Below are 24,207 nucleotides of genomic sequence, written 5' to 3'. Positions count from 1 at the left end.
ATCCTTTGGGCAACCCTCTGCTGCAGCAAACCACAACTCAACCCCTGCTATTTATTTGAACAACTCTCGCAATAGAGATCTTGCTAAGAAGACGCAACAAATATTTAAATTAGTATATTGCAACTCTTTTCATTAACATATTTTCTCGTAGTACATACGACAAAATGTATACTTTGCTAAGTGTCGCAAGAAAAGTGCATAGTGCCTGTTACCACTGAAGAAAGACACAAGGTACTTGGATTGAATTGAGTTTGAACCATAACTTTAATAAAATAATTAGGGAAAAACAGTGACAATAGGACTGAAGGACTGCACCTTTTGAAGGTGTTATTTTACACCTTTGCTTTTTTTCCCCCACAGAGTACTTGGAATGACATTGTGGCCAAGTATTGTAGCGTAGCTATTATTCTGACAGAAAATATTAACGCTTCTCTTTAAATAAATGGTAATTCTGAATTATGTGTCTATACTACCACTATCCTTTACCTGATGCATGAGGGGCAAGCTGAGGACATGTATGTGAGATACCCACTTTATAGAGCTCTAGAGACTGGAGCTGAGACTTAAAGCTAGTTACAGTCCAGAGGCCAAAAATAATTGACTGAGAAATCATGTGTTTGAAAAGAGGGCAATTACATACTGTAGAGGGTGAGAGCTTCTTAAAAAATGTCATTAGAGGTGTACCGTTTTATGAAAACAAATATCTACTTTGTGCACACATAAAATATATAAATTCCTAACATTTAACAGTTTTATTAGTGTTAGCTTAATGCAGATTTCTTCTCAACACCCCAGCCAACATTGTGTCTAATACGCCACAGTGCACATAGAACTGCTCCCTTCAAATGACATGTAAAATCAAGGACCAAGTGTGTTTTGTGGAAATGAAAGCTCTCATGGCGCTTGTGAAAGAACAGGAAGGGATTGATCCTAGCACCCCGACTAGATCCTCCTAGCATGGGGGCAAGGCCTCTCTTATAGGTAACAAACATGCATACTTAAAAGGGCTGCCTTGAAAAGAATAAAGTATCTTCAGACACAAGACAAGCTTGGCAAAAGAATGGAACCTTTATATCACTCATATGGAAAATGTAAAATTTGATCTATCATGGTTTCCACTCAATATCATATTCTGAAATCAAACTCAGTTTTACCTCAGAATTTTGAGCGTTTAGTTCTGAATTAATTTATTATCAAGTTCATATGAAATAAACCTCATGCTTACACTTGAATATATATTTACACATAGTTTAATTACTCAGGAATAGGCATCAATTTAAAATCCCAGTCTATAAATAACATTGCAAGAAATTGCTATTTTTGTTCCATTTTTTTTTTTTTTTTGAATGCCATCCATCCCAAGCAGCAGCAAAATAGGATGCGGAAACAAAAACAACAGAACAATAACCTTATTAGCAAACAGAAAAACAAACTGCAAATAATTGGTATTGCGTTCTTCTCCTTGGCAATGGTCAACACTGAGAATTGTACTGTAGTCCACTGTCCTGCCTGGTCGAGATATGACAGAAGAAAACCTACGCTTTACACGAAGGTCCTCAAAGAACCATTAACGAATGATATACAGGTGTTTCCTTCTACTTGTTTGGATGTTTAGTAGTTTGATCTAATAAAGACATAAAAAAAAAAAAGCGTGTGGAACAAGTGGCTGAATGTGCTGTCTGAAGCAAATTATTACCCCTAGATAGATTCATCACATGTCCCTGCTGGATTAGGAAGGCCTCTCTAATGAAGTTTGCCATCAAAATGAAAGGACTAATTCTGATTTAGATGAGGTAATGAATTTCTCTCTCCCAGTGTGATTAGCAGCATGGGGTGGGATGGAGAGTTACCAAGAGGATATGTTTCACAAAAAAAAAGACATTATGCAAAATGTCTTTCTTTTGTTTGCTGAGATATATAAAATTTCTAGAGTTGCCTATGTTATATAAAATTATGTTAATGACTTTTGGCCCACTGTGAAGGCAGCTTGCTGGTCCTAAGCATGTGTGTCTGGCTAGAGCACTGGGCTGCACAGTGGGAATTGCCTTTTCTATTAAGAAACCTCTAGATACCTCAAGATGAATTTTCTTTCACCAAATGTTCTCCTTTTGTCTAAAATATGAGCATTTTCTAAATTACTTCAGAGAGCTGTGGAAGGCACAGAGAGGTCTGTGGCGCTGAAAAGGGCCTTTCACATCAGGCTATGTAGTCAATTAATAGGAGCAGTAATAATTAGAAACCAGACAAATACTGGGGCTAACTAATTGCGAAATATTCCTCTGTTCAGTCAGTGGCAAGATTCTTGTTTTTTCTCTACCATGGATGACTTGAAAAGATTTTTAGATTTAGATTTTGAGCTGCTATTTCATAAATTATTATTTTGTTGGCACAATGTCTTCGTATAGGTGATGTGTGAAGGAGTATGCTCCTGAAAGAAAAACAATGTCAGTTTAGTGTTGATGAAGGGGCGATAAAGTGGTAATTATACCTGTGCTGTGAAGTTTGCCTTCAATACATAAGGGGAACTGCCTGGAAACTGCAGTTACAGTGCTAGAATCACTCTCACTCAAATTATTTAGTTATTTGTCCCCAATAAATGTATTTCACTGCTGTTGTTTAAGAGCTTTCCAGATATTATTCCCTTACTTTTTCAAGTCTACTGCCAGCTAAGATTTGCCACAGTTTAATATCTACCTAGGGTAGTATTGTTAGTGTTCAGTACTGAAGATCAGCAGTTTGAAACCAGTTCAGATCAGCGTACTGTCTTCCAGCACGAAATGGAGATTGCGTGTTTCATATGAAACTCAAAGGGAAGAAAGAGCAGGGACAAGACCAAGGCACCAGTCAATTAGCTGGGCAATATTTGTCTAGTATATAGAATAATCATGCACCTAACCTAATGTTACCTTTAATGTTCGGTCTATGAAAGAAGCTGTTTGGGTTACCATATGGTAACCATTCTATAATTGAAAGTAAAATGTATTTTAAATATGGTTTTAAAGTAACATATCGGGTAATCAGATGAGATCACTATTTCCCCCCCCCCCCCCCCCCCGAGAACTCTATTTTGTGTGTATATTTTTAAATGGAGTTGCCATAATACATACCTGTGAGGCACTTAAAGTAGACATCAAGGCAGACTGTTGTGGCCAGCAGTCTACTGATTAGCACCTCCACCAATCCTAATGTGTTTGGAGCTGACACTACTGACTTTTATTAAGAGATGTATCCTCATTCCCCAGGCACTCTTACACAGCATCGGACAGCCACTGACAAGTCTTACCCTGACAGATCCCCTATCATGTTTGAACGCTTAAAATGAATGTCATCCCCAATCAAAAGGTCCTATTTTTATGACAGATCATTTGTGCCTCCAGTGCTGTTTTTACCTTTTTCTTGAGACAAACATAAGTTATGAATTCTGCTTTAAAATGTTGTTCTTCGTTTTGTAAGGCACAACAGAGTTTTATATGTGTAATGAAACAGCATAGCTTATTTATTATTTTGTTTGTCTGAGGTACTGTGCCAATACTGTTTTGTTTCCTTTTTATATGTATTTTCAAGAAAAAAAGGAAAGCATTTGTATTTTGGTCAGGTAAGGGAATGTATCTTGTCAGCTGGAATGGAAAGTGTCAATATTGAGAGTCAGGAATATTATTTCCTTAATTTTTTCGTAATTTTGGAAGTTACAGTATTGAAAGAAAAACTTTTATTTTTATAATACTTATATTGTTGTACAACTTTCAAAAAACAGACATTACGTGTTTCACAATAAAGGTGTTGCTACTGTAGTTCCAAATACAAGTCTTAATTACTGGCCTCAGCAAGACTGTGCAAATAGAGATAAATAAAAACAAATTGTGAAGGGAAGTGGCCTTTCAGTTTAACCATGATAATAATGTTTGTGTTCTCCTTCAGTAACTCTGTATAGAAACAAGAAATGTCCTCACACCTCTGCTATGGCTTTCCAATCAGCATGGTCCCCAGGGGGTTACCCGTGGTATGTTTCTTCATCAGAATAATGTTACTCATGGGGCGTATACCGTTAAAATTAACTATGTTCCACATGGATGACTAGAACTGCTGTTTCTCTAAGGAATACACAGAGGTGGAGCTGCTTTGTATTCTGGGAAAGTCCTGGGCTTAATTGCTGTGATTTTTCCCATTATCTGTTAATTGATAAATGCAGCAGCAAGGAGTGTGAAGGCCCATTTGAATCCTCTCTGTGAAATAAGGTTTTTCATGTTTTATTTTTTAATAGGTAAATCGGTCTTTGAGGTTTTACTGAAAAACTGCTTCCAGTATAAATCACTGTATTTTGTAATAGTGGCACTGGTCATATTGGCCTGTTTGAGTCCTGCGACTTCAGACAAACAAACAAAGTCTGCCCTATTTGGAAGAGCATTGATTTGGGATAGACCAGCTAGATCAATGCTGATAACCCCAGTGTTGGCAGTGCTTCCTGCTAGCTGACCTTGTGCTTAGCCGGCTGGTTGCTAGGGGACATCTAGCAGGATTCCTGTGATGCTCCTCTGCTCAACTGTTATTGCAGTTTAAGATCCTTAATGTTGACCTAGTAGTGCAACATGTAAACGATTAATAAAAAGAAAACTGAAGGAAAGGGTTATTAAAAAGCCTGAGAGAATATTTTCTGGGGTATTTCTTTCTTATTAGCCATCCAAACAGTTTTAAATTAGTATAAATCAAACTAATTAACTTTTTGTTTAATGTTGTTTTCTTTAATCTTTTATTCAATCTTTAATCTCCATTAGTTTATCTAAAGCAATTTTTAGCATTTGCAGCTATCCACGTATACAGTACTTGAGAAACAAAAACAACGGAAGGCTTTAATTTATTTTGGATTAAAAAATAATGTAATATAGAATATCGAAGTATTGACCGCTAATTGGGAAGATTACAATCTGTACAATAAAACTGATTTGGCCTTTTTTTTTTTTAGATGTCAAAAAAATGTATGTTTTCTTTATGACATTGTAATGCTTTTAAGAAATGACTATTGTGTATGCTCTGTGTACACTGAGCTTTGGTTAATCAGGTTAATCCATGTTTATCAGTGTGGCATCTGGCCTTTGCAATGATTTACTTTTCCACCCGAGAATCTCTTTCACCAGATGTTTTAAGGGGATACAAAGGCTTATTCCAGATTATTTAAAATGTACAAAACATATGTTTTTGTTACATTCTCATAATATCATAATTGTATGGCTTTTTCTTTTGTAATTGATTGCAACAATGCCTTGTAAAATGACAGTAAAGCAAAAAATAGCTGCCAGGAGTACAGTGGTGTAGAGTTAACAAAAAAGTAAAAAAAACAACAACTGCACACTGTACAGTATATACATAGTTATAACAATGTTATAAAACAGGAAAAGTAATTCACTGCTGCTTTTTTAAACAAATGCGTCCTGGGTGATATACATATGCAAAAGGGGAGAGGGCCCCTTTAAGTGTAGACCTGGTTAAAGAGGCGCCATGCTCTTGAGATTTGTGTAAATCTGTACATCAGAGATTTTTTTTCGAATGCCAAGTGCTAAAACTGATCATGAATTCCTTACTGCTGGTCCTCCAGTCTCAAAGATATTGCCAGTGGGAGGTCAGTATAGACAGGGCAGGCATTATAGTTAAGCGCTGGCACAATTTTCGTCAAATATCAGGTTTCAAAATCCTCCACAGTCCATCTGCCCACCTTCCACCCTCTCAAGACGAAGCTCTTCCCTTCTCGTGCTGCGCTCTCCACTGGCCTCTGAATATTTAAATGTTACTGTAAACCAGGTAAATTACTCCCTCACAGCCCACCACCCCCCTAAGCAAAATATTAGGTGGGGGCACACAAGTGGAGCTTTCTGTATAAGAGGTTGGAAAATCCATAAACCATGAGGCTAAGAAATGTGAGGCCCTGTGGATATGCAGATGTGTGTTATTTTGCTAGTATCGGGGCAGCTTTGTTAGAAATGAAAAAGAAGGATTTTCATCTTAAGGACTTAGGGAGGAGGTGTGGGGGGAGAGATCTAACTATCCCTGGTGGGTCTGTAACTAGATACAGAGACTGTTGCAAGCTAGGCTGGGCTCCCTGGTGTATGTGCTGATTGGACAGCCTGAAGGGAGCATGGGAAGCATCAGGAAGTGAACTCACTCACCATGGGAGCAGTAGGGTAGAACCAGATGAGCCATTTGACTTCTTTTCTAACTCCCACTAAGGACAGACTGCCAGTGTGATCCAACCTCTATTACTGCAAATCAGCCCCTTTCCCTTACGCTGTTTTCATTAGGATGACCAGCATGGTGCAGGTACACACGCACGCTCCAAAAAAAAAAAAAAGGTTAGACACAGTCATTTTACAGGCAGGCAGGCAGGTATCAAGAAATCTGCATAATTAAGCAGTCAAGGCTGCTAATAGGGAAGTTTATATGCTCGGGATCAGGAAAGGGCAACACATATGGATATAGCATTGGATATATTAAATGTTCAGCATGCAAAACTTACGTGTGGCCCTCTGAGAAAAGGATAATTATAAAAATAGGAATTGTGTTTACTGCTCTGTCATGGGCAGAGGTCAGGAGAGGAAAAAAAGAAAAAAACACAACTGTGGGTTAGTCTTTTATGAAAAAAAAAATTGTTATCCTTGACATTCCTTAATTAATGGTGATGGTTTCTACAATTGTGGGACACACATCCAAACAAATAGACAATTCTACTGTTGTGCACAGTTGTTATTTAATACAATTTTTAGCTGGCAGGAAACTTTCTGGGATATTCATGCAACTAATGGGAAATTTAGATTTGGTTGATACAAATACATATTGCTTTACATTTTTTAGGCTCCATTATTGCCCACAATAAAATAAAGTAAAAAATAGTTATGCCCTAAATTGAGTTTCTTGTCTGTTCAAATAAAACAATTGTGGGTCAGCAGTTCTGATCATTTTAAACCTGCTACAGACATCTTTTTATGCTCTTTAGGTAACAATTTGTCCTTGATTTTTATGTCTCTCTCTCTCTCTCTCTGCCCTTGCCTGTGCTTTCTTTTTTCCCCACCCAACAAATTAGCACTAATACAAAATATTAATGAAAGTTAACGAAAGTGAGTTGAGCAATAGTCAATCTCCTGGAGCCTGTCTGGACAGATATGTCACAGCTAGTTCCAGCACCAGGTTACCGAGCAGTACAGCACACTAGGGTTGGCATCAGTTTCAGTGGCAGCCTGCAGCCTGCCATGTGACTGCGTGTGGATACGCAGGATTATCTGACATATATCAGTAAAGGCCTTGTGGGAGCTGTCAGTACAAGAAAACCCATTTATGATGGTCATCAGTATTGCAGCTTGCTTTGTGTAGATATTACTGAAGGTACCATGTAGGCTACTTAAAGAATACAAGCATCTTGACAGAACAATGTTGTAGTACATTATAAACATACAGTACAGGTATTCGATACCAGACATTATTATATTGCTGACATCTGTCTAAGCTTTTATACAGGAGAAACAAGCAATACATGGTTATTGTTCATTAGGACAGTCACATTGTAGAAAATAACAGTAGGCACATATGGGACAGAATAAAGGCATAAACCAGTAATTCAGTTTAAGCTGATTTATGATTACTCTCAATTGAGCTAGGTGTACATGTGCATAAAGGGAAGACTTTACTTTCTAACTGACTCCCCTTAGAACAGCTGGTAAATACAGATGGATCCATCTATTAAGACTACCAGGTGGCCACAGACTCCCATGTGAAAAAAACAGAGCCCAAATGGCTAGACGCAAAAGCTAACTCCAAATTATTAGCAACATTTTAAAGATATGTCCCTATATAACAAAGGTTAATCTACATTGCTATGAGATTTGATAAGACGTAGCTTTATTAAGGACAGGGAAGGATACTCCAGTAAGTATTGGAGTAGAGGTTTAAGTTATTACTTTAAAGTGTAATTTACAGTATACTACATACACATCACTGCAGTAAATGCTGTAGTAATGCTGTGTGTAAAAAAAAGTGGTCGGCTGAATGCACATGCTTCGGAGGACAGCGTGTGTTCGTCTTCGACACTCCCGAGTCAGCGGTGAGCTGAGCCTAAAAAATAATTGGATATGCCAAACTGGGAGAAAATAATAAAACAATTGGCGATTTTACTAAATTAAACCATGTAACTGTACAGACGCAGGACAGAAATTAGAGTTTTCTGAGGTATGTGCTTTTTAGTTACCACTGCTGTAATAGAAAAAGGTGCAATTTAGTAACTATTGTTTCTCCTTATACTTTTTTTAGTTGTTGTGAGGTAGCATGGCCTCAATGTTAGAATAGCCAGGAACTCCTGCATTCAAACTGTAAACCAGCCATTGCTTGACTGTGCAGCCTTGGACAAGACTATTGACCTCTTTTGTGCTTCAATCCTCTTAGCTGTAGAATTATTTGGACTCTACTGTGAGCTGTCCTTGGAAAATATTTTCAAAATATTTGGCTAGAAACCAAAAAAAAAATAAGTAAAGAGCAGGGCTAGGGCTTTTCACATTAATCACATTCAATTAACTTTTAAAAAAGGCAACAGTTAAGGCCAATGTTGTATAGCTATGTGTAGTATTGTATCATGTTTTGTAAAAGGTGAAAGGGTGATGCACTGTGGGCTACTCCAGACCTAACATATGTGTTTTCTTTTTTTTGACAAGTATGTAATACACAGTCTGCACTGTACTACCAAGAAGGCATAAACCACAGCCTGTGTGATTCTGACAGAAGCACCGAAGCTAACATGCGTGACAAGGGCCCATGAGTTTTTCCAACGAAAGACTTGAGTGGCTAAACTTACAGAGCAATGCTGCTGAATAATTTTCTGCTGTAATCCCTTTTTTCCATTTTTAATACAAGTTTGAATTAACTTGTTTTTTGCTGGACTAGACAGACTCTCATGAAGTGCAGGTATTAAAAATTGAACATGCCCAAAGCATCATTATAATACAGTGCTGTAGCCTTACAAATATTTTATAATTTTGCAGAAGATGGCAGTTAAAATTAAGAAAAAAAGCCTGGGCTTCTGCCATAGTTCATAATGTTATTGATGGGTAATTTAAGTTGCATTCATGATCTCCTGTACCTTTGGGGGGTCCAAACTCCAGTCTCAGTGGGAAGCAAAGCAGCTCAGATGTATTGACGGGAGGTTTTTTACAGCTACCAATGCTGTTTCCAAGTTTCTGTTTGCCATAGGCAGTTGATCAAAAGTGAAATGTGATGCTCTGGGTCAAGGTTTTATTATGTATGTGTGTGTGTGTGTATATATATATATATATATATATATATATATATATATATATATATATATATATATATATATATATATATATACACGCCTCACCCTGTGGCTGCCAACTGCCAGGCTTGATAAATTAAGGAATGTTGGCAGGAACGACAGCAGGGGCATAGCTGGAGCCTGTCACAGTGGGGCAGGGAGTGAGAAAGGGAGGTAACATGGGCTTTATGACAGACATGATAAAGTAAAACCTGTCAATGCAGGAATGTGGAGGTACTCTGTATGTCTCACCATGTGGTCTCACCATGTGGCCTTCCGAGTTGGCGCATCTGGTAAAGGCAGTCCGAGTGGAGTGCAAGATGCGCCCTTAACCTTGGGGGGGGGGGGGGGGGGGGCTTAGGTCAGCCTGGGTGTCCTCAGCTCACTATGCACCAGCGACCCCTGTAGTCTGGCCGGGTGCCTGTGGGCTTGCCTGTAAGCTGCCCAGAGCTGTGTTGTCCTCCAATGCTGTAGCTCTGAGATGGCTGCATGGTGAGTCTGCAGTGTGAAAAAAAAGTGGTCGGCTGAATGCACATGCTTCGGAGGACAGCGTGTGTTCGTCTTCGCCACTCCCGAGTCAGCGGTGAGCTGAGCCTAAAAAATAATTGGATATGCCAAACTGGGAGAAAATAATAAAATAATTGGCAATTTAACTAAATTAAACCATGTAACTGTACAGACGCAGGACAGAAATTAGAGTTTTCTGAGGTATGTGCTTTTTAGTTACCACTGCTGTAATAGAAAAAGGTGCAATTTAGTAATTATTGTTTCTCCTTATACTTTTTTTAGTTGTTGTGAGGTAGCATGGCCTCAATGTTAGAATAGCCAGGAGCTCCTGCATTCAAACTGTAAACCAGCCATTGCTTGACTGCGCAGCCTTGGACAAGACTATTGACCTCTTTTGTGCTTCAATCCTCTTAGCTGTAGAATTATTTGGACTCTACTGTGAGCTGTCCTAGGAAAATATTTTCAAAATATTTGGCTAGAAACCAAAAAAAAAATAAGTAAAGAGCAGGGCTAGGGCTTTTCACGTTAATCACATTCAATTAACTTTTAAAAAAGGCAACAGTAACTATCTGTCAAGTCAGGGTGCAAATTGTATCATTTAATGTATACATTTTTTCAAAAGAAAAGTTGTGTTTAACTACAATGAATCAGCAGTTAAATTGTACAAACATCAAAATATCATTCTATTAAAGAGCTAAATCATTTGTTCATTTTATAAACCTAAAGCCAAACAACTAAGTTATATATTTTAAGTTGTCTTAAAGACTATCAAGGTGTCTTGTATCTCATTTTGTAACATTAACATTATTTTTTTCTCCTTTCAATAAATAGAAATTAATTAAACAATGGAGGAAACGCTTTGAAAATAAGGCCCTCCATGTCCTAAGTAAGTAAGGACATAGAGGTAATACTGAAAGAATATATATATATTAAAATATACTGTAGTTATACTGCAGTTAGGTGCAATACAGATTGCATTTTTTCTGTAATATAAAAACTATTGATAAATGTAACGCTTCACTGAAACTGTAGTCTAACTACTGTTCTGTTGATTAGGCCAATTTACTGCACTTTTATAGCAGTTTAAATGGAGTTGGTTTTCACAAGGGAAAACCAAAGGCAATTGCTTTCTTTGCCTAATGAAAGTGTGACCAGAAAATCATTTTGTCCTACCATCACCAGAAGTGTTCTCAGCCTGTTTATTTCTAAACCGTTCATGGGGACTTAGCAGCATTCTGCACTGCATCTCAACGGGTTTACTCTGCTGGCAGTGCCGTTCGGCTCTTCAGGGGGAGCCACGCTGCTGAGTGCCAGCCTTTGTCCCCTGGCAATACATATTTTTAATCAAGTAGGATTTACTAACACACAAACAACACACATGCACACACAAACACAGTACACAAATGCCCACACCTGTAAGTCGCCTTGGATAAATACATCTGCCATATAAATACATAATAATAATAATAATAATAATAATAATAATAATAATAATAATAAAATCTTGGGGTTAAACTCACCTCCTAATTTGAAGCTTGCCCAATAAATGTAATATTAGGGTTTATACTTCTATTTTCTTTTCACTGGAATAGTTTGCTCAGGGGATCAAAATACAGTACATAAAAAAGCCCTTCAATTTACTTTAGTTTTTATTTGATAACTTGACCATTTGTCTGTCTTTTTCTTTGTTTTCATAGTACAGTTCCTTTGTAATTTAATGTAGATGTTTTTTTGGGGGGTTTTTTTCTGCCATTACTTGTGTTATTGAGTTCTTGCAAGTATACCAGCACCCCTACCAACACAGAAGGTTACTGATAAAAAAGACTGCTGCTTGCTTGTTCTTTGATGCTACTGCACTGATAGACGTGCCAAACCATTAGACATATTGTAATCAATAGAGTTGTAAACTTTGACTTTGATTTTTTTTTTTCCTTTCACCATGAAGTCTTTCCACTGGTTTGCAAAGAGGCAGATAGAGCACATACAGTATCAAACCTTTCAAACATTACTTCTCCAAAATAAATGTAGTAATTTACAAATCTTTGAAAATCAGCCCCTAACTCTATGCAAGTAGCTAGTCTGCAATATCAAGGTGGGAGAAGGCGTGTCTTTTATTCTAACATCCCAATTCGAGATAGGTCTTATAATGTAGTGTGGGCAGCAGTGTGGAGTAGTTGTTAGGGCTCTGGACTCTTGGCCAGAGGGTCGTGGGTCCAATCCCAGGTGAAGGACACTGCTGCTGTACCCTTGAGCAAGGTACTTTACCTAGATTGCTCCAGTAAAAACCCAACTGTATAAATGGGTAATTGTATGTAAAAATAATGTGTAAAAAATAATGTAATTGTATTTAAAAAATAATGTGGTATCTTGTAACAATTGTAAGTCGCCCTGGATAGTAAGTCTGCTAAGAAATAAATAATAATAATAATGAAAATTTAGGTTTCTGCATCCCTCTTTCATTTACTTTTACAAGAAAGGTTCTGTAAATACAGTAGACAGCTATGGCTGGAGATGTTCATAGTCTGCTCCTTCTGTTTTTTTGTTTTTTTTTTCCTCAGTGGCTTTCATTTAGCATATTAATAAAGTGCCCTTTTTCTCCTCAACAGAGGAAGGCTTGAACCACGAGTGTAAACTCTGCAACCAGACCTTTGACTCGCCAGCCAAACTGCAGTGCCATCTAATAGAACACAGCTTTGAAGGCATGGGGGGCACCTTCAAATGCCCTGTCTGCTTCACAGGTAGGTTTGCAAATATGCATGTTTTCTCATTGTAAATGGGGAACTTTATACAGAAAGATGTGGATTTATTGTTATATTGACAAATTACTGCTTATTGGGTTTTCGAGTTATAGTAAATAAATAGTATATTTTAGAGAAAAATAGACTTTTAGACAACTCATTCAATAACGGATAAAAATGAAGGCCTGGGTATTTTATTATGGATGACACTTTACAATGTGGTTTGTCATGCACAAATAATGGTAATTGTTATGGGTTTAGGACGTCAGTGTCAGAGTTAGTGCACAGTGCTTTATTAATTAATGATTGCTTTATTGGAGATTCTGCAGGGAGTGTCACATTGGCTCTGGCACTCCTGCGGGTTAGGGAGGCAAAACCGTCATTGACTGTTTCTTCACATTGCACTTCAGCAGGGTTGGCCTTTGCCCTCCAGAGGTCGGTAGCTCGCCAACATCTGTTGCCATGCTTCGCCGTATAGAGGCAATAGGTGCAGGACGCCTACTGGCCTTCAGTGTGCCTGAGCTGTTGTGGGGAATTTCTGTAACTAGACATTCTAAATTGGGGAGAAATTATCCCCCATGTTGATGCATATCCTCGGTGACAGGGATAAACAGCAGTGGAGGTGCCTGTGCATGCTTAAGTCACCTCTTATGGTATCCAATTGTGATTGATTATGTATTTAACCCTTATTTTTAAATTTGCATCCCAACTGGCTAAGGGTCACTTGACCAAAAATAGTTTGTGCTGTTGCCTATAATACAATGAATATCTTTTAATACGAATTTAAATTAAATGTTTAATGCAAAAAAAAAAAAAAAGATATTAACTGCAGTTTTCACTTTAACAGTGGGAAGCTGTTCCTGAGTTAAAAAAGCAACTTCCAGAGCAATAAATTATAGACCACTGTCTGTCATTTGTTCAACCCTCAGGGCAACAGTTTTCAACTGTAAGCCTCAGTTCTAGTATTCCACTGATTTGCTTGGTTGCTGTCTGCTTTAGCGACCAACGGTATGTCACAGCAGCGCATGTCAAGACATCTGAGAGAATAAAAAGTCAACACAGGGTTAAAATCAAGGAGAGGATGCGGGCAAGCTGACAATAACAAGGATAGAACTGCAAAAGCCAGTTAGATACGTAGCTCGGGCTTCCCTTGAGGACTCCTGAAGGACAGAATGGGAGATTGTAATCTAAAAGCTCCTGAAGGACTGGGGACACTGAAGCCTGGTCAGGTATACATTATAAAGAGAACCTCGGCCAAACCTAACCTGATCTTGTACAGGGCGCAATACATTTTAAAGTCAAATACTGAGGTGATGTGGGAGAAAAAAGGACATATTTTACAAAGAGAGGAAGCAGGCAGACATAATGAGGTGAGAAAGAAAGTATTACTGGGTGGTTATGGTGACTTACCCAGGGCAGCAGGGGTCTGGCTCCCTCCTGTTCACTTGTTGGGAATCACAAACTGCATTGTAAAAAGGTAATATTGAATTTGTTATATATATATATATATATATATATATATATATATATATATATATATATATATATATATACAGTACTGTGCAAAAAGTTTAGGCAGGTGTGAAAATGCTGTAAAGTAAGAATGCTTTCAAAAATAGACATGTTAGTAGTTTATATTTATCAATTAACAAAATGCAAAGTGAGTGAACAGAAGAAAAATCTACATCAAATCAATATTTGGTGTGACCACCCTTTGCCTTCAAAACAGCATCAATTCTTCTATGTACACTTGCACACAGTTTTTAAAGGAATTCAGCAGGTAGGTTGGCCCAAACATCTTGGAGAACTAACCACAGTTCTTCTGTGGATTTAGGCAGCCTCAGCTGCTTCTCTCTCTTCATGTAATCCCAGACAGACTTGATGATGTTGAGATCAGGGCTCTGTGGGGGCCATACCATCACTTCCAGGACTCCTTGTTCTTCTTTACGATGAAGATAGTTCTTAATGACTTTCGCTGTATGTTTGGGGTCGTTGTCATGCTGCAGAATAAATTTGGGGCCAATCATATGCCTCCCTGATGGTATTGCATGATGGATAAGTATCTGCCTGTACTTCTCAGCATTGAGGAGACCATTAATTCTGACCAAATCCCCAACTCCATTTGCAGAAATGCAGCCCCAAACTTGCAAGGAACCTCCACCATGCTTCACTGTTGCCTGCAGACACTCATTCGTGTACCGCTCTCCAGCCCTTCGGCGAACAAACTGCCTTCTGCTACAGCCAAATATTTCAAATTTTGACTCATCAGTCCAGAGCACCTGCTGCCATTTTTCTGCACCCCAGTTCCTGTGTTTTCGTGCATAGTTGAGTCGCTTGGCCTTGTTTCCACGTCGGAGGTATGGCTTTTTGGCCGCAAGTCTTCCATGAAGGCCACTTCTGACCAGACTTCTCCGGACAGTAGATGGGTGTACCAGGGTCCCACTGTTTTCTGCCAATTCTGAGCTGATGGCACTGCTGGACATCTTCCGATTGCGAAGGGAAGTAAGCATGATGTGTCTTTCATCTGCTGCAGTAAGTTTCCTTGGCCGACCACTGCGTCTACGGTCCTCAACGTTGCCCGTTTCTTTGTGCTTCTTCAAAAGAGCTTGGAGAGCACATCTGGAAACCCCTGTCTGCCTTGAAATTTCTGCCTGGGAGAGACCTTGCTGATGCAGTATAACTACCTTGTGTCTTGTTGCTGAGCTCAGTCTTGCCATGGTGTATGACTTTTGACAGTAAACTGTCTTCAGCAACCTCACCTTGTTAGCTGAGTTTGGCTGTTCCTCACCCAATTTTATTCCTCCTACACAGCTGTTTCTGTTTCTGTTAATGATTGTGTTTCAACCTACATATTGAATTGATGATCATTAGCACCTGTTTGGTATAATTGTTTAATCATACACCTGACTATATGCCTACAAAATCCCTGACTTTGTGCAAGTGTACCTAGAAGAATTGATGCTGTTTTGAAGGCAAAGGGTGGTCACACCAAATATGGATTTGATTTAGATTTTTCTTCTGTTCACTCACTTTGCATTTAGTTATAATCTATTAACATGTCTATTTTTGAAAGCATTCTTACTTTACAGCATTTTTTCACACCTGCCTAAAACTTTTGCACAGTACTGTATGTATATATATATATATATATATATATATATATATATATATATATATATATATATATATATATATACACAATGAATAGGCTTCTTCAAAAAATACATTTAAATTAGGTTATTATGGAATTGTCTTCATGTAAAAGCAATTCCTGTCAGTTCCATTTTCATCTTGGCTGGTAAACATCTCATTATTTTATTGTAAATATGTGCTTGCTAATAGGACAGATAGTGTGCATACTGCCCTACGTTTTAAACCAAAAAACTCCTGGGTCTATATTTATCATCCATGCATGCGCAAGTATCCCCTTCTAAACCGTGTGTACGCACATTCCAACAGGAAGTATTGTGTGAGAATGTTCGTAGACTCACGCACACTCTGACCTCTCCTTAAGTCAAATGCAAAATTAGCTTATAACTCCTTACATAGTGCAGCTAGGGTAATGGTTGCTATGGAACACATATAAGAACCCATATATGCTCTATTCAAAAATTGCCTTGACCATGACCTCTGACCTCTCCTTAAGGTCAAATGCAAAACTAGCTTATAACTCCTTTTAGAGTGCAGCTAAGGTAATAGTTACTATGGAACAGATATAGGAATCCATGTATGCTCTCTTCAAAAATGTCCTTGACTGTGACCTTTGACCTCTCCTTAAGGTCAAATGCAAAACTAGCTTATAACTCCTTACAGAGTGCAGATATGGTCATGGTTACTATGGAACAGATATAAGAACCCATATATGCTCCACTCAAAAATTGCCTTGACTGTGACCTTTGACCTATCTTTAAGGCCAAATACAAAAATTGCTTATAACTCCTTACATAGTGTACATAGGGTAATGGTTACTATAGAACACATATAGGAACCCATATATTCTCTATTAAAAAAATATTTTTTTTGAGGTGATGTGGGCAGAAAAAAGGACAGAAGGTAATGATTTTGTGAGGCTCTTGTTTCAGTTGTGCACTGTTAATTACAGAAGACATTAATATGAAACTGTAAATGGTATTAGGTGTGTAGGCTATTAAGAATTTGATCTGAAAGTGATCTCATTCTTCTGGAAGACCGGCTGCATTTACCATATATGGCTGTATAGGGGTGTTTTAAATGCAAATTTCCATGTGCGAACAACAAATGCGCTTTACTTGTTCTTATCTGCTCCCTATTTTACTGCATTTAATCCTGTACTTTAGAATACTGTAATCTGTCACAAGTGTTATTTAATCTGTAGTATTTTGTATTTAATTATATCCTGATATAACTATCACTAACACTGTTATCTGCTCCGTTATTGAATCGTATTTTGTCATACTTGTACTTGCTAGAACCAAAGTCATTGTATTTTATCTTGCTCTTAATTGTATTAATACTTGTACTGTGATTCTTGAAATGTATTTGTTTATGACTGTCGCCCTGGATAAGGGCGTCTGCTAAGAAATAAATAATAATAATAATAACAATAATAATAATAATAATAATAATAATAATAATAATAAATAACACTATGTATTAATAATAATAAATAACACTACCAAGCAGCCTTTGCTCTTCAGAAGGCTTGCATGCTGGTGCGCTATAAGAGAAAGACAGTGTTTTTTAGACTATTTTTATCCTTAGCCATATTGTTTTACTGCACATAAATAATAAGTCACATTTGCACTGCATTGAGCCAGGCACAGTGTAGGCAGTTTTCCCATAAAGCTCCTGCCATTCAGTACTGAGATGACCAACTGTGATCAATTGTGCATTTCTTTTGTGATGTAGACTGCTGTCCATTGAAGGCTTATCTGGCATTACTAAAGTCATTTCACTTGTGTCTTTTTGGGAAGTGGTATGTTTACATGGTATAATTAAATGAAACTACAGGGTGCATCGATTGTACAAGGAGATAGCATTATTAAGAGTGGAAGGATTGAGGCACTTGGTTCATCCTCTTGATACAACCACTATATGGCAAATTCTTTGGTCTTTACTGAGCTTTCTTTGCATATCAGAAGCGGACAATGCATTGTATATCGCAGAATATCCTCATGGAAGTCAATAGCAGAGGCCAAACTTTGCTGGGGACTCTGAAGGGGGCGTCACATCGCTCTGACGCTCCCGGTGTGGGGGATGGGAAACCAGCAGGGATTCCTTCTCCTCATCGTGCAACAGTGAACCCTGCTGGACAGACACCGAGCACATTCAGAGTGGATAAAAAGCAGGGCTGATCTCTGTTCTCCGGGATCGGTAGCCCGCCCACCTCTGCTCTGGATTGCTCGGCGTAAAAGCAATTCTGGCTTTAGGCTTGTGAAATCGGAGGACACTCACACGCCCACAGAACGTCTGTGCTGTGTGGGGACTCGCTGTGGTGAGGAGAAAAAAAAAACATAATTGGACATTCTAAATTGGGGGAAAAATTAAATCTATCCTATAAGGTCAGGATGCCTGACTGCAGCTTAGACAGAGGAATATCACTGGGCAATCCACTCTCTCATTTCTCTTTCTCTGGGACATATTCAAAAAGCAGTTACTATCATGCTAACTTAACACCCTTTAAAAATAATCCCACATGCACCTCTCTTAGTTGTTTCTTGACAGTCCTGTTACTTTGTTATTTGTTTTACAGAAAACTGGTGCAGATTTGGGGATGTTCGTCTGTCTGGAGAAACAAATGTCGTTTCCAGGGAGTTGCTCAGTGAGCACTTGTATTCTGTACACTATATCTAGGGGTCCTGTGTCAGCGTAAGATAATACCTGATATATTGCTTAATAGATTGGCAGACTGGTAGTACTTCCAAGTTTTTGGTCCAAGTCATGCCAGGCACTATGCTGGGTGATGAGAGGATTGAAAGCCCCTTGAAAAATGACAAAATGACTGTTGTACCCAGAGTAGGCTTGACAAGCATAAGATGTAGGGGAGCCTGGAGCTATAACAGCCTGCCTTTTCCAGTAGGAGTTGCTACAAGGGTTGTCTGAAAATTGGGATTGGGGATTTGAAGGGAAAAACAAACAAACAGACAAAGTTTTGTCAGTGATGAAAGGTATTCTTGTTTTTAGTAGTGTCACTGTACTGAACCACCTGTCACAGACCTAGTAGTTTCCTAGCACTTTGTTCAAAAGAAAAAAAACTTTGAAAACCTACAAATAAGCATAAGAATGAGAGTCTCTCAATACCAATGTACTGCATTTGTATCTCAAGGCTGCCTGTATGGCTTCATCACAAGTGATTCAAGTTCCTGCTGTAATGGGGATTCAGTTCATCTCTGCCACACAGCAGAAAGTGAAATCATTATCACTTGGTTATTTTATTTTCCAGCAAGCTACTGCATACTGTATACAGCATATAAAGCCGGTATCACAAACCATAATTTGGAGTAATCTTGCACTACCTCACCTAAAGGTAAGATGATTGTAGTAAGTGGTTCAAGTTTAGTGCTAACCATCTCCAGCTCACCGCAACCCTGTAAAGGAGTAAGCGGTTCTAATAAACTGCAATATTATTGGCTGAAACAGTTTTGAGTGAGGCTGGATTTTCATTGGTTAAAATTAGTGTGTGCTCCCATTGGCTAGAAAGGTTGCAGTGTTTTCGGCACGGTGCAAGATTGACATTTGGAAGTTTGTCTGTTTGTTGGGAAGTTTGCAGGGAAGTCCGTCTGGTTGATTGGAAATTTGCAGGTCAAGCGGCGAGCAAACGCTTCAAACTAAAGTCTGTACAGCCTTTCGTATTAATGAATTGACAAATTATTTTGTGAATTATTAGATGAATTAACAAATATGTTTATGAATTACTGTATGAATTGACAAATTTGTGGACGAATGCTGGACAAATTGACCAATTCATGAATTGACAAAAAAACTGACAAATTAATGGCTGGATAGTTTAGGCACAAATGGTGCTCCATATATATGTGACAAACCGGGGTGAGCGTGCCACATGCAGGACCGTCTTTCACTTGTCTTTTTGTGCAAAAGAACAGCACTCCAACAGCACAGGTGCGTTTTTAAACAGGGCAGGCCTGTATATTTATTTTAAACACAAAATAAACAAAACAAAACCTTAACTCCTTCCAGGAGTGCTAACTAAAGGTTTCAGGTTTTTAAACTAATAAGCACACATTCTCAAAGCATACACACAGTACCTTCCTTTTGTTCCAGCTCCCTGGTAGTCTCCCCTAAATAGAGCTTTGGTTCTCTTTATAGGACGTGGCTGTTCCCAATTAACACCAATTATTCTATTTAGGAACAGCCACATTCTCACATGTTTTATACCAGGTTGTCACAAAGACGGCCGGAGTGGGTGGCGTCAGCCCAGAGCCAGGAAATAAACAACAGAGACTTGGGGTTTTGGTGAAGCTGAGCGCGTGATCGTGCTCAGCATTTAATAATTAACAGACAGAAAATAAAAAGGTTGTAACAGAACACAAAACAGGACACGGCACTTCACGCCAAAATAAAGAGACAAACAAAACAAACACGGTGAGTGAAACACTTATATTTACGTTCTTACTTTCGTTTTGCTGTTTAGTTTCTCCTTCTCCACACTCGTTCTCCACTCACCGAACACCCAACCCCGAATGAATGAAACGTGCATCTATTTATACCGTTGTGCTGGGATTCAATTACTAATTAATTATTCACTTGAATCCCAGCACGTGAATTAATTACGTGCAACCTCGTGCGCGCATATTACTTTAAATGCACGTGCAGTGATGTACAATCCCGTGCCTAAATACAATTATACAATTTAAATACCACGTGAAACACAGACCTGTTTATATCCCATGTACCAATGTCTATACACCAACATTAACACACGCACCATACAACACATAACACACAAATGCACACAGGGGCGGGGCGCATTGCCACACAGATACAGGAATTAAACCCATCCCTGCCAACCACCACCAAAACACACACGAACACCCACACTATTTACTGCCACAGTATATATGTGTTATACATAGTGATATGTGTTACTAGCTGATTCTATAACTTTTTTTTTTTTTTTTTAATATCAGTTGTACAGAATAAAAAAAAAAAAGTTGGAAGACCTTCGTATGTTTTGGAACTGGAAATGCATTGACTATTCATAAGGGATTTTTATTGTATATTGTTTTTTTTCCCACCTCATTACTGTTTAAGAACAATCTCAGGAAACCATGGCATCCTTTTTTCACAGACGGCTTTATATTATTTTCTTGCTTTCTCAAAAGAAAGACGAAAATTCCTCCTGTAGAGAGCAGAGGTTGCCCTTGCCTGTCTCCCTTTCTCTTGGCAACACAGAGCACTTTTGAGGCTATTTAGTGCCGGGTGCAAAAGAGCAGGATGACTGATGCCTCATTGCATTATTGTCTACCGTCTACATAGGAAATCAGTCTTGTGCCAGTTGTTCCGACATCTTTGTATTAGCAAATTAGTAGCCCACCGATCTGCTAGCCCCCAGTTGATCTTGGGAATTTAAAACACGTTCTGTGAAATTAGGCCCCTCATAGCTTCATTTAATAATCTAGAGATGTAGAGCATTAATTACTGATGATTTAATGCGATTACAAAAAAAAGAAAAATTTGAAAATACGAAAGTGGTGTTTAAACAAGTAAGCTAGACATAAATTTGAAAATCACAAAGGATGTACAGTCACAAAAAAGCAATATTAATAAATAAATGTTTGGGTAATGTAGGTAGATAACTGATTGTTACAGTTGCTGTACATCTTAAAGAAAAAAACAGAACACATTATTAAAATAGCCTGTAATGAAAACCATTGAATTCCTGGGAAATCAAGTTCTGTACATACTGACAGTAGGGATAGGTAGGATAGGGTAGCCTATTATTATTATTATTATTTATTTCTTAGCAGACACCCTTATCCAGGGCGACTTACAATTGTTACAAGATATCACATTATACATTATTTCACATTATACAGATATCACATAATTTTTTTTTTTTTTTTACATACAATTACCCATTTATACAGTTGGGTTTTTACTGGAGCAATCTAGGTAAAGTACCTTGCTCAAGGACACAGAAGCAGTGACCCCCACCGGGGATTGAACCCACAACCCTCCGGTCAAGAGTCCAGAGCCCTAACCACTACTCCACACTGCTGCCCTATTGAAGATTTACTACCACTATTTAGAAAATGCACTGCACTAAATATTTTGAATGGATATTCTTTAGATCATTAACCTAAAGTGCTGGATTTTAGCTGTTTGTAGACTACCATAAAGGTCTGAATTGCTGAAGCTACCGTTCTGCATATATTCATATACATATAGGGCAGCAGTGTGGAGTAGTGGTTAGGTCTCTGGACTCTTGACCAGAGGGTCGTGGGTTCAATCCCCGGTGGGGGTCACTGCTTCTGTGTCCTTGAGCAAGGTACTTTACCTAGATTGCTACAGTAAAAACCCAACTGTATAAATGGGTAATTGTATGTAAAAATAATGTGATATCTTGTAACAATTGTAAGCCGCCCTGGAAAAGGACGTCAGCTAAGAAATAAATAATAATAATATTATACATTTATATATATATATATATACAGTAAAAAAAATGTTTAGTAAATAATGCATGGATCGTACAAAGCACTCTTATGCTGGTTATTTTTTTGGTATCTGTGTAAAGATATGTTTTTGTTTCCCTCGCTTTTTATTGTTTTGGTGGTAAAATGAGGCAGGCTACACTTGCGGTTCTTCAACACAACCTAAAAACTTCTTGTAAACCTAGTTAAAGAAAGCTGCACGATATCAGTAGTCATGCAAGGCCAAATTGGAACGCTGACATTAAAATGTTTCCCTTCCATATTTAATAGAATCTTTGCTTTTGGAAGGAGAATTTTTCTCCCTAAAATAAAACTGCATGTAAACTATAATTGCCGGAATGGTACTACTAAAATAGTGTGCCAAAAAAGCTGAGACTTGTTTTTATCACTGCATGTAAACCATGGCAATGTACTTTTTTTTTTTTTTTTTAAATAGACATGTTTTAATGCGTAAAACCCAAGGAGAAATCAGCTTTGAGATATTGACACTTTTCTCTGTATGTGATGAGTGACGTGCAAAATAATTAGGGAATGCAGTTTCAGGATTATTCCAAAGGTACAGATTCTGACTGGCTTGTCGTTTTATTCATTAGGTTGGTGTCGAAGACATTTGCCTGCACCCCATAATCAGCTCGCATTTGCTATACAGATACTATTGTAGACATAAAGGTTTTTTTTTTTCAGGTCACAGTGCATCAGGCATCCATCAGAAGTCTTTGCTGCCAAGCCGACTCTGCCTGTGGCATATATAATTTAATTATTAATGGTATGTCTCCCAGGTAAACTGTTACACAGTCTTAGGGCCTTGTTTTGTAGTCATTAAAATTGGAACATGTTTATATTATTGAAGCCCTTGCATTCAGTACCTAAGATGAGCTGATCTAGAAACGCCCAATGAGACGTTACCTACAGTTCTTGTTCTATTCCATTTACAGTGCCCCAATGTAGCCATGGGCAAAAGTTTTAAATAATAACAAATTGAAATTAAACGATAATTACTAACTTTACCAAAGTAGCAAAGCCTCAGAGGCTTGATGTTTTAGCAGTCCTTAAGCATATGGGTTTATGGGTCTCTGATAAAATTGCCAAAATGGTCTAACAGATCAATTAAAAAATATATTTGGAGAAAAAAGGCACTTTACAGCAAGAGAACATTCAAGGAGGAGGTAAAATGTCTAAGAGATACAAATGGCAAAAACATAGATGAAGAGAAAAAGAGTGTCAAAGGGACTAGGAGCTCTTAAAATAAACAAATCCCCTGGGCTGGATGAGATCCTCTAAATAGTACTCAAAGAAATGAAAGAGGTTATTTACAAACCGCTAACCAAGATCATGCAACAGTCTCTTGACACAGGGGTTGTACCGACAGACTGGAAAATTGCAAACGTAATACCGATTCACAAAAAGGGAGACAAAACTGAACCAGGTAATTACAGACAAACAAGCCTGACTTCTATTATATGTAAACTTATGGAAACTATAATAAAATCCAAAATGGAAAATTATTATGGTAACAGGAGACAGTCAGCATGGTTTTAGGAAAGGGAGATCATGTCTAACTAACCTGCTTGATTTTTTTGAGGATGCAACATCGACAGTGGATAACTGTAAAGCATACGACATGGTTTATTTAGATTTCCAGAAAGCTTTTGACAAAGTCACGCGTAAAAGACTAATTCTCAAACTGAATGCAGTAGGGATTCAAGGAAATGCATGCACATGGATTAGGGAGTGGTTAACATGTAGAAAACAGAAAGTACTGATTAGAGGAGAAACCTCAAAATGGAGCGAGGTAACCAGTGGTGTACCACAGGGATCAGTATTAGGTCCTCTGCTATTCCTAATCTACATTAATGATTTAGATTCTGGTATAGTAAGCAAACTTGTTAAATTTGCAGACGACACAAAAATAGGAGGAGTGGCAAACACCGTTGCAGCAGCAAAGGTCATTCAAAATGATCTACACAGCATTCAGAACTGGGCAGACACATGGCAAATGACATTTAAT

General features: G+C 38.1%; 1 protein-coding gene across 8 annotated transcripts in view; it reads left to right on the top strand.

Moving 5' to 3' along the window:
* The window catches only part of LOC117400261 (zinc finger protein 521-like), a 192,541-nt gene that overhangs the window by 137,403 nt on the left and 30,931 nt on the right, over nt 1–24,207 (top strand). For all 8 annotated transcript variants that reach the window (XM_033999917.3, XM_033999916.3, XM_033999915.3 and 5 more), the window contains one exon: nt 12,418–12,549. In XM_033999917.3, the coding sequence (XP_033855808.1) occupies nt 12,418–12,549 (132 nt within the window). The remainder of the gene's footprint in view (nt 1–12,417; nt 12,550–24,207) is intronic.

This window comes from Acipenser ruthenus, chromosome 4 (genome assembly GCF_902713425.1).
Source record: "Acipenser ruthenus chromosome 4, fAciRut3.2 maternal haplotype, whole genome shotgun sequence".
Classification (NCBI taxonomy): Eukaryota; Metazoa; Chordata; class Actinopteri; order Acipenseriformes; family Acipenseridae; genus Acipenser; species Acipenser ruthenus.
Note: the sequence above shows the minus strand (reverse complement) of the source record. Positions and strands in the feature narration are given on the sequence as shown.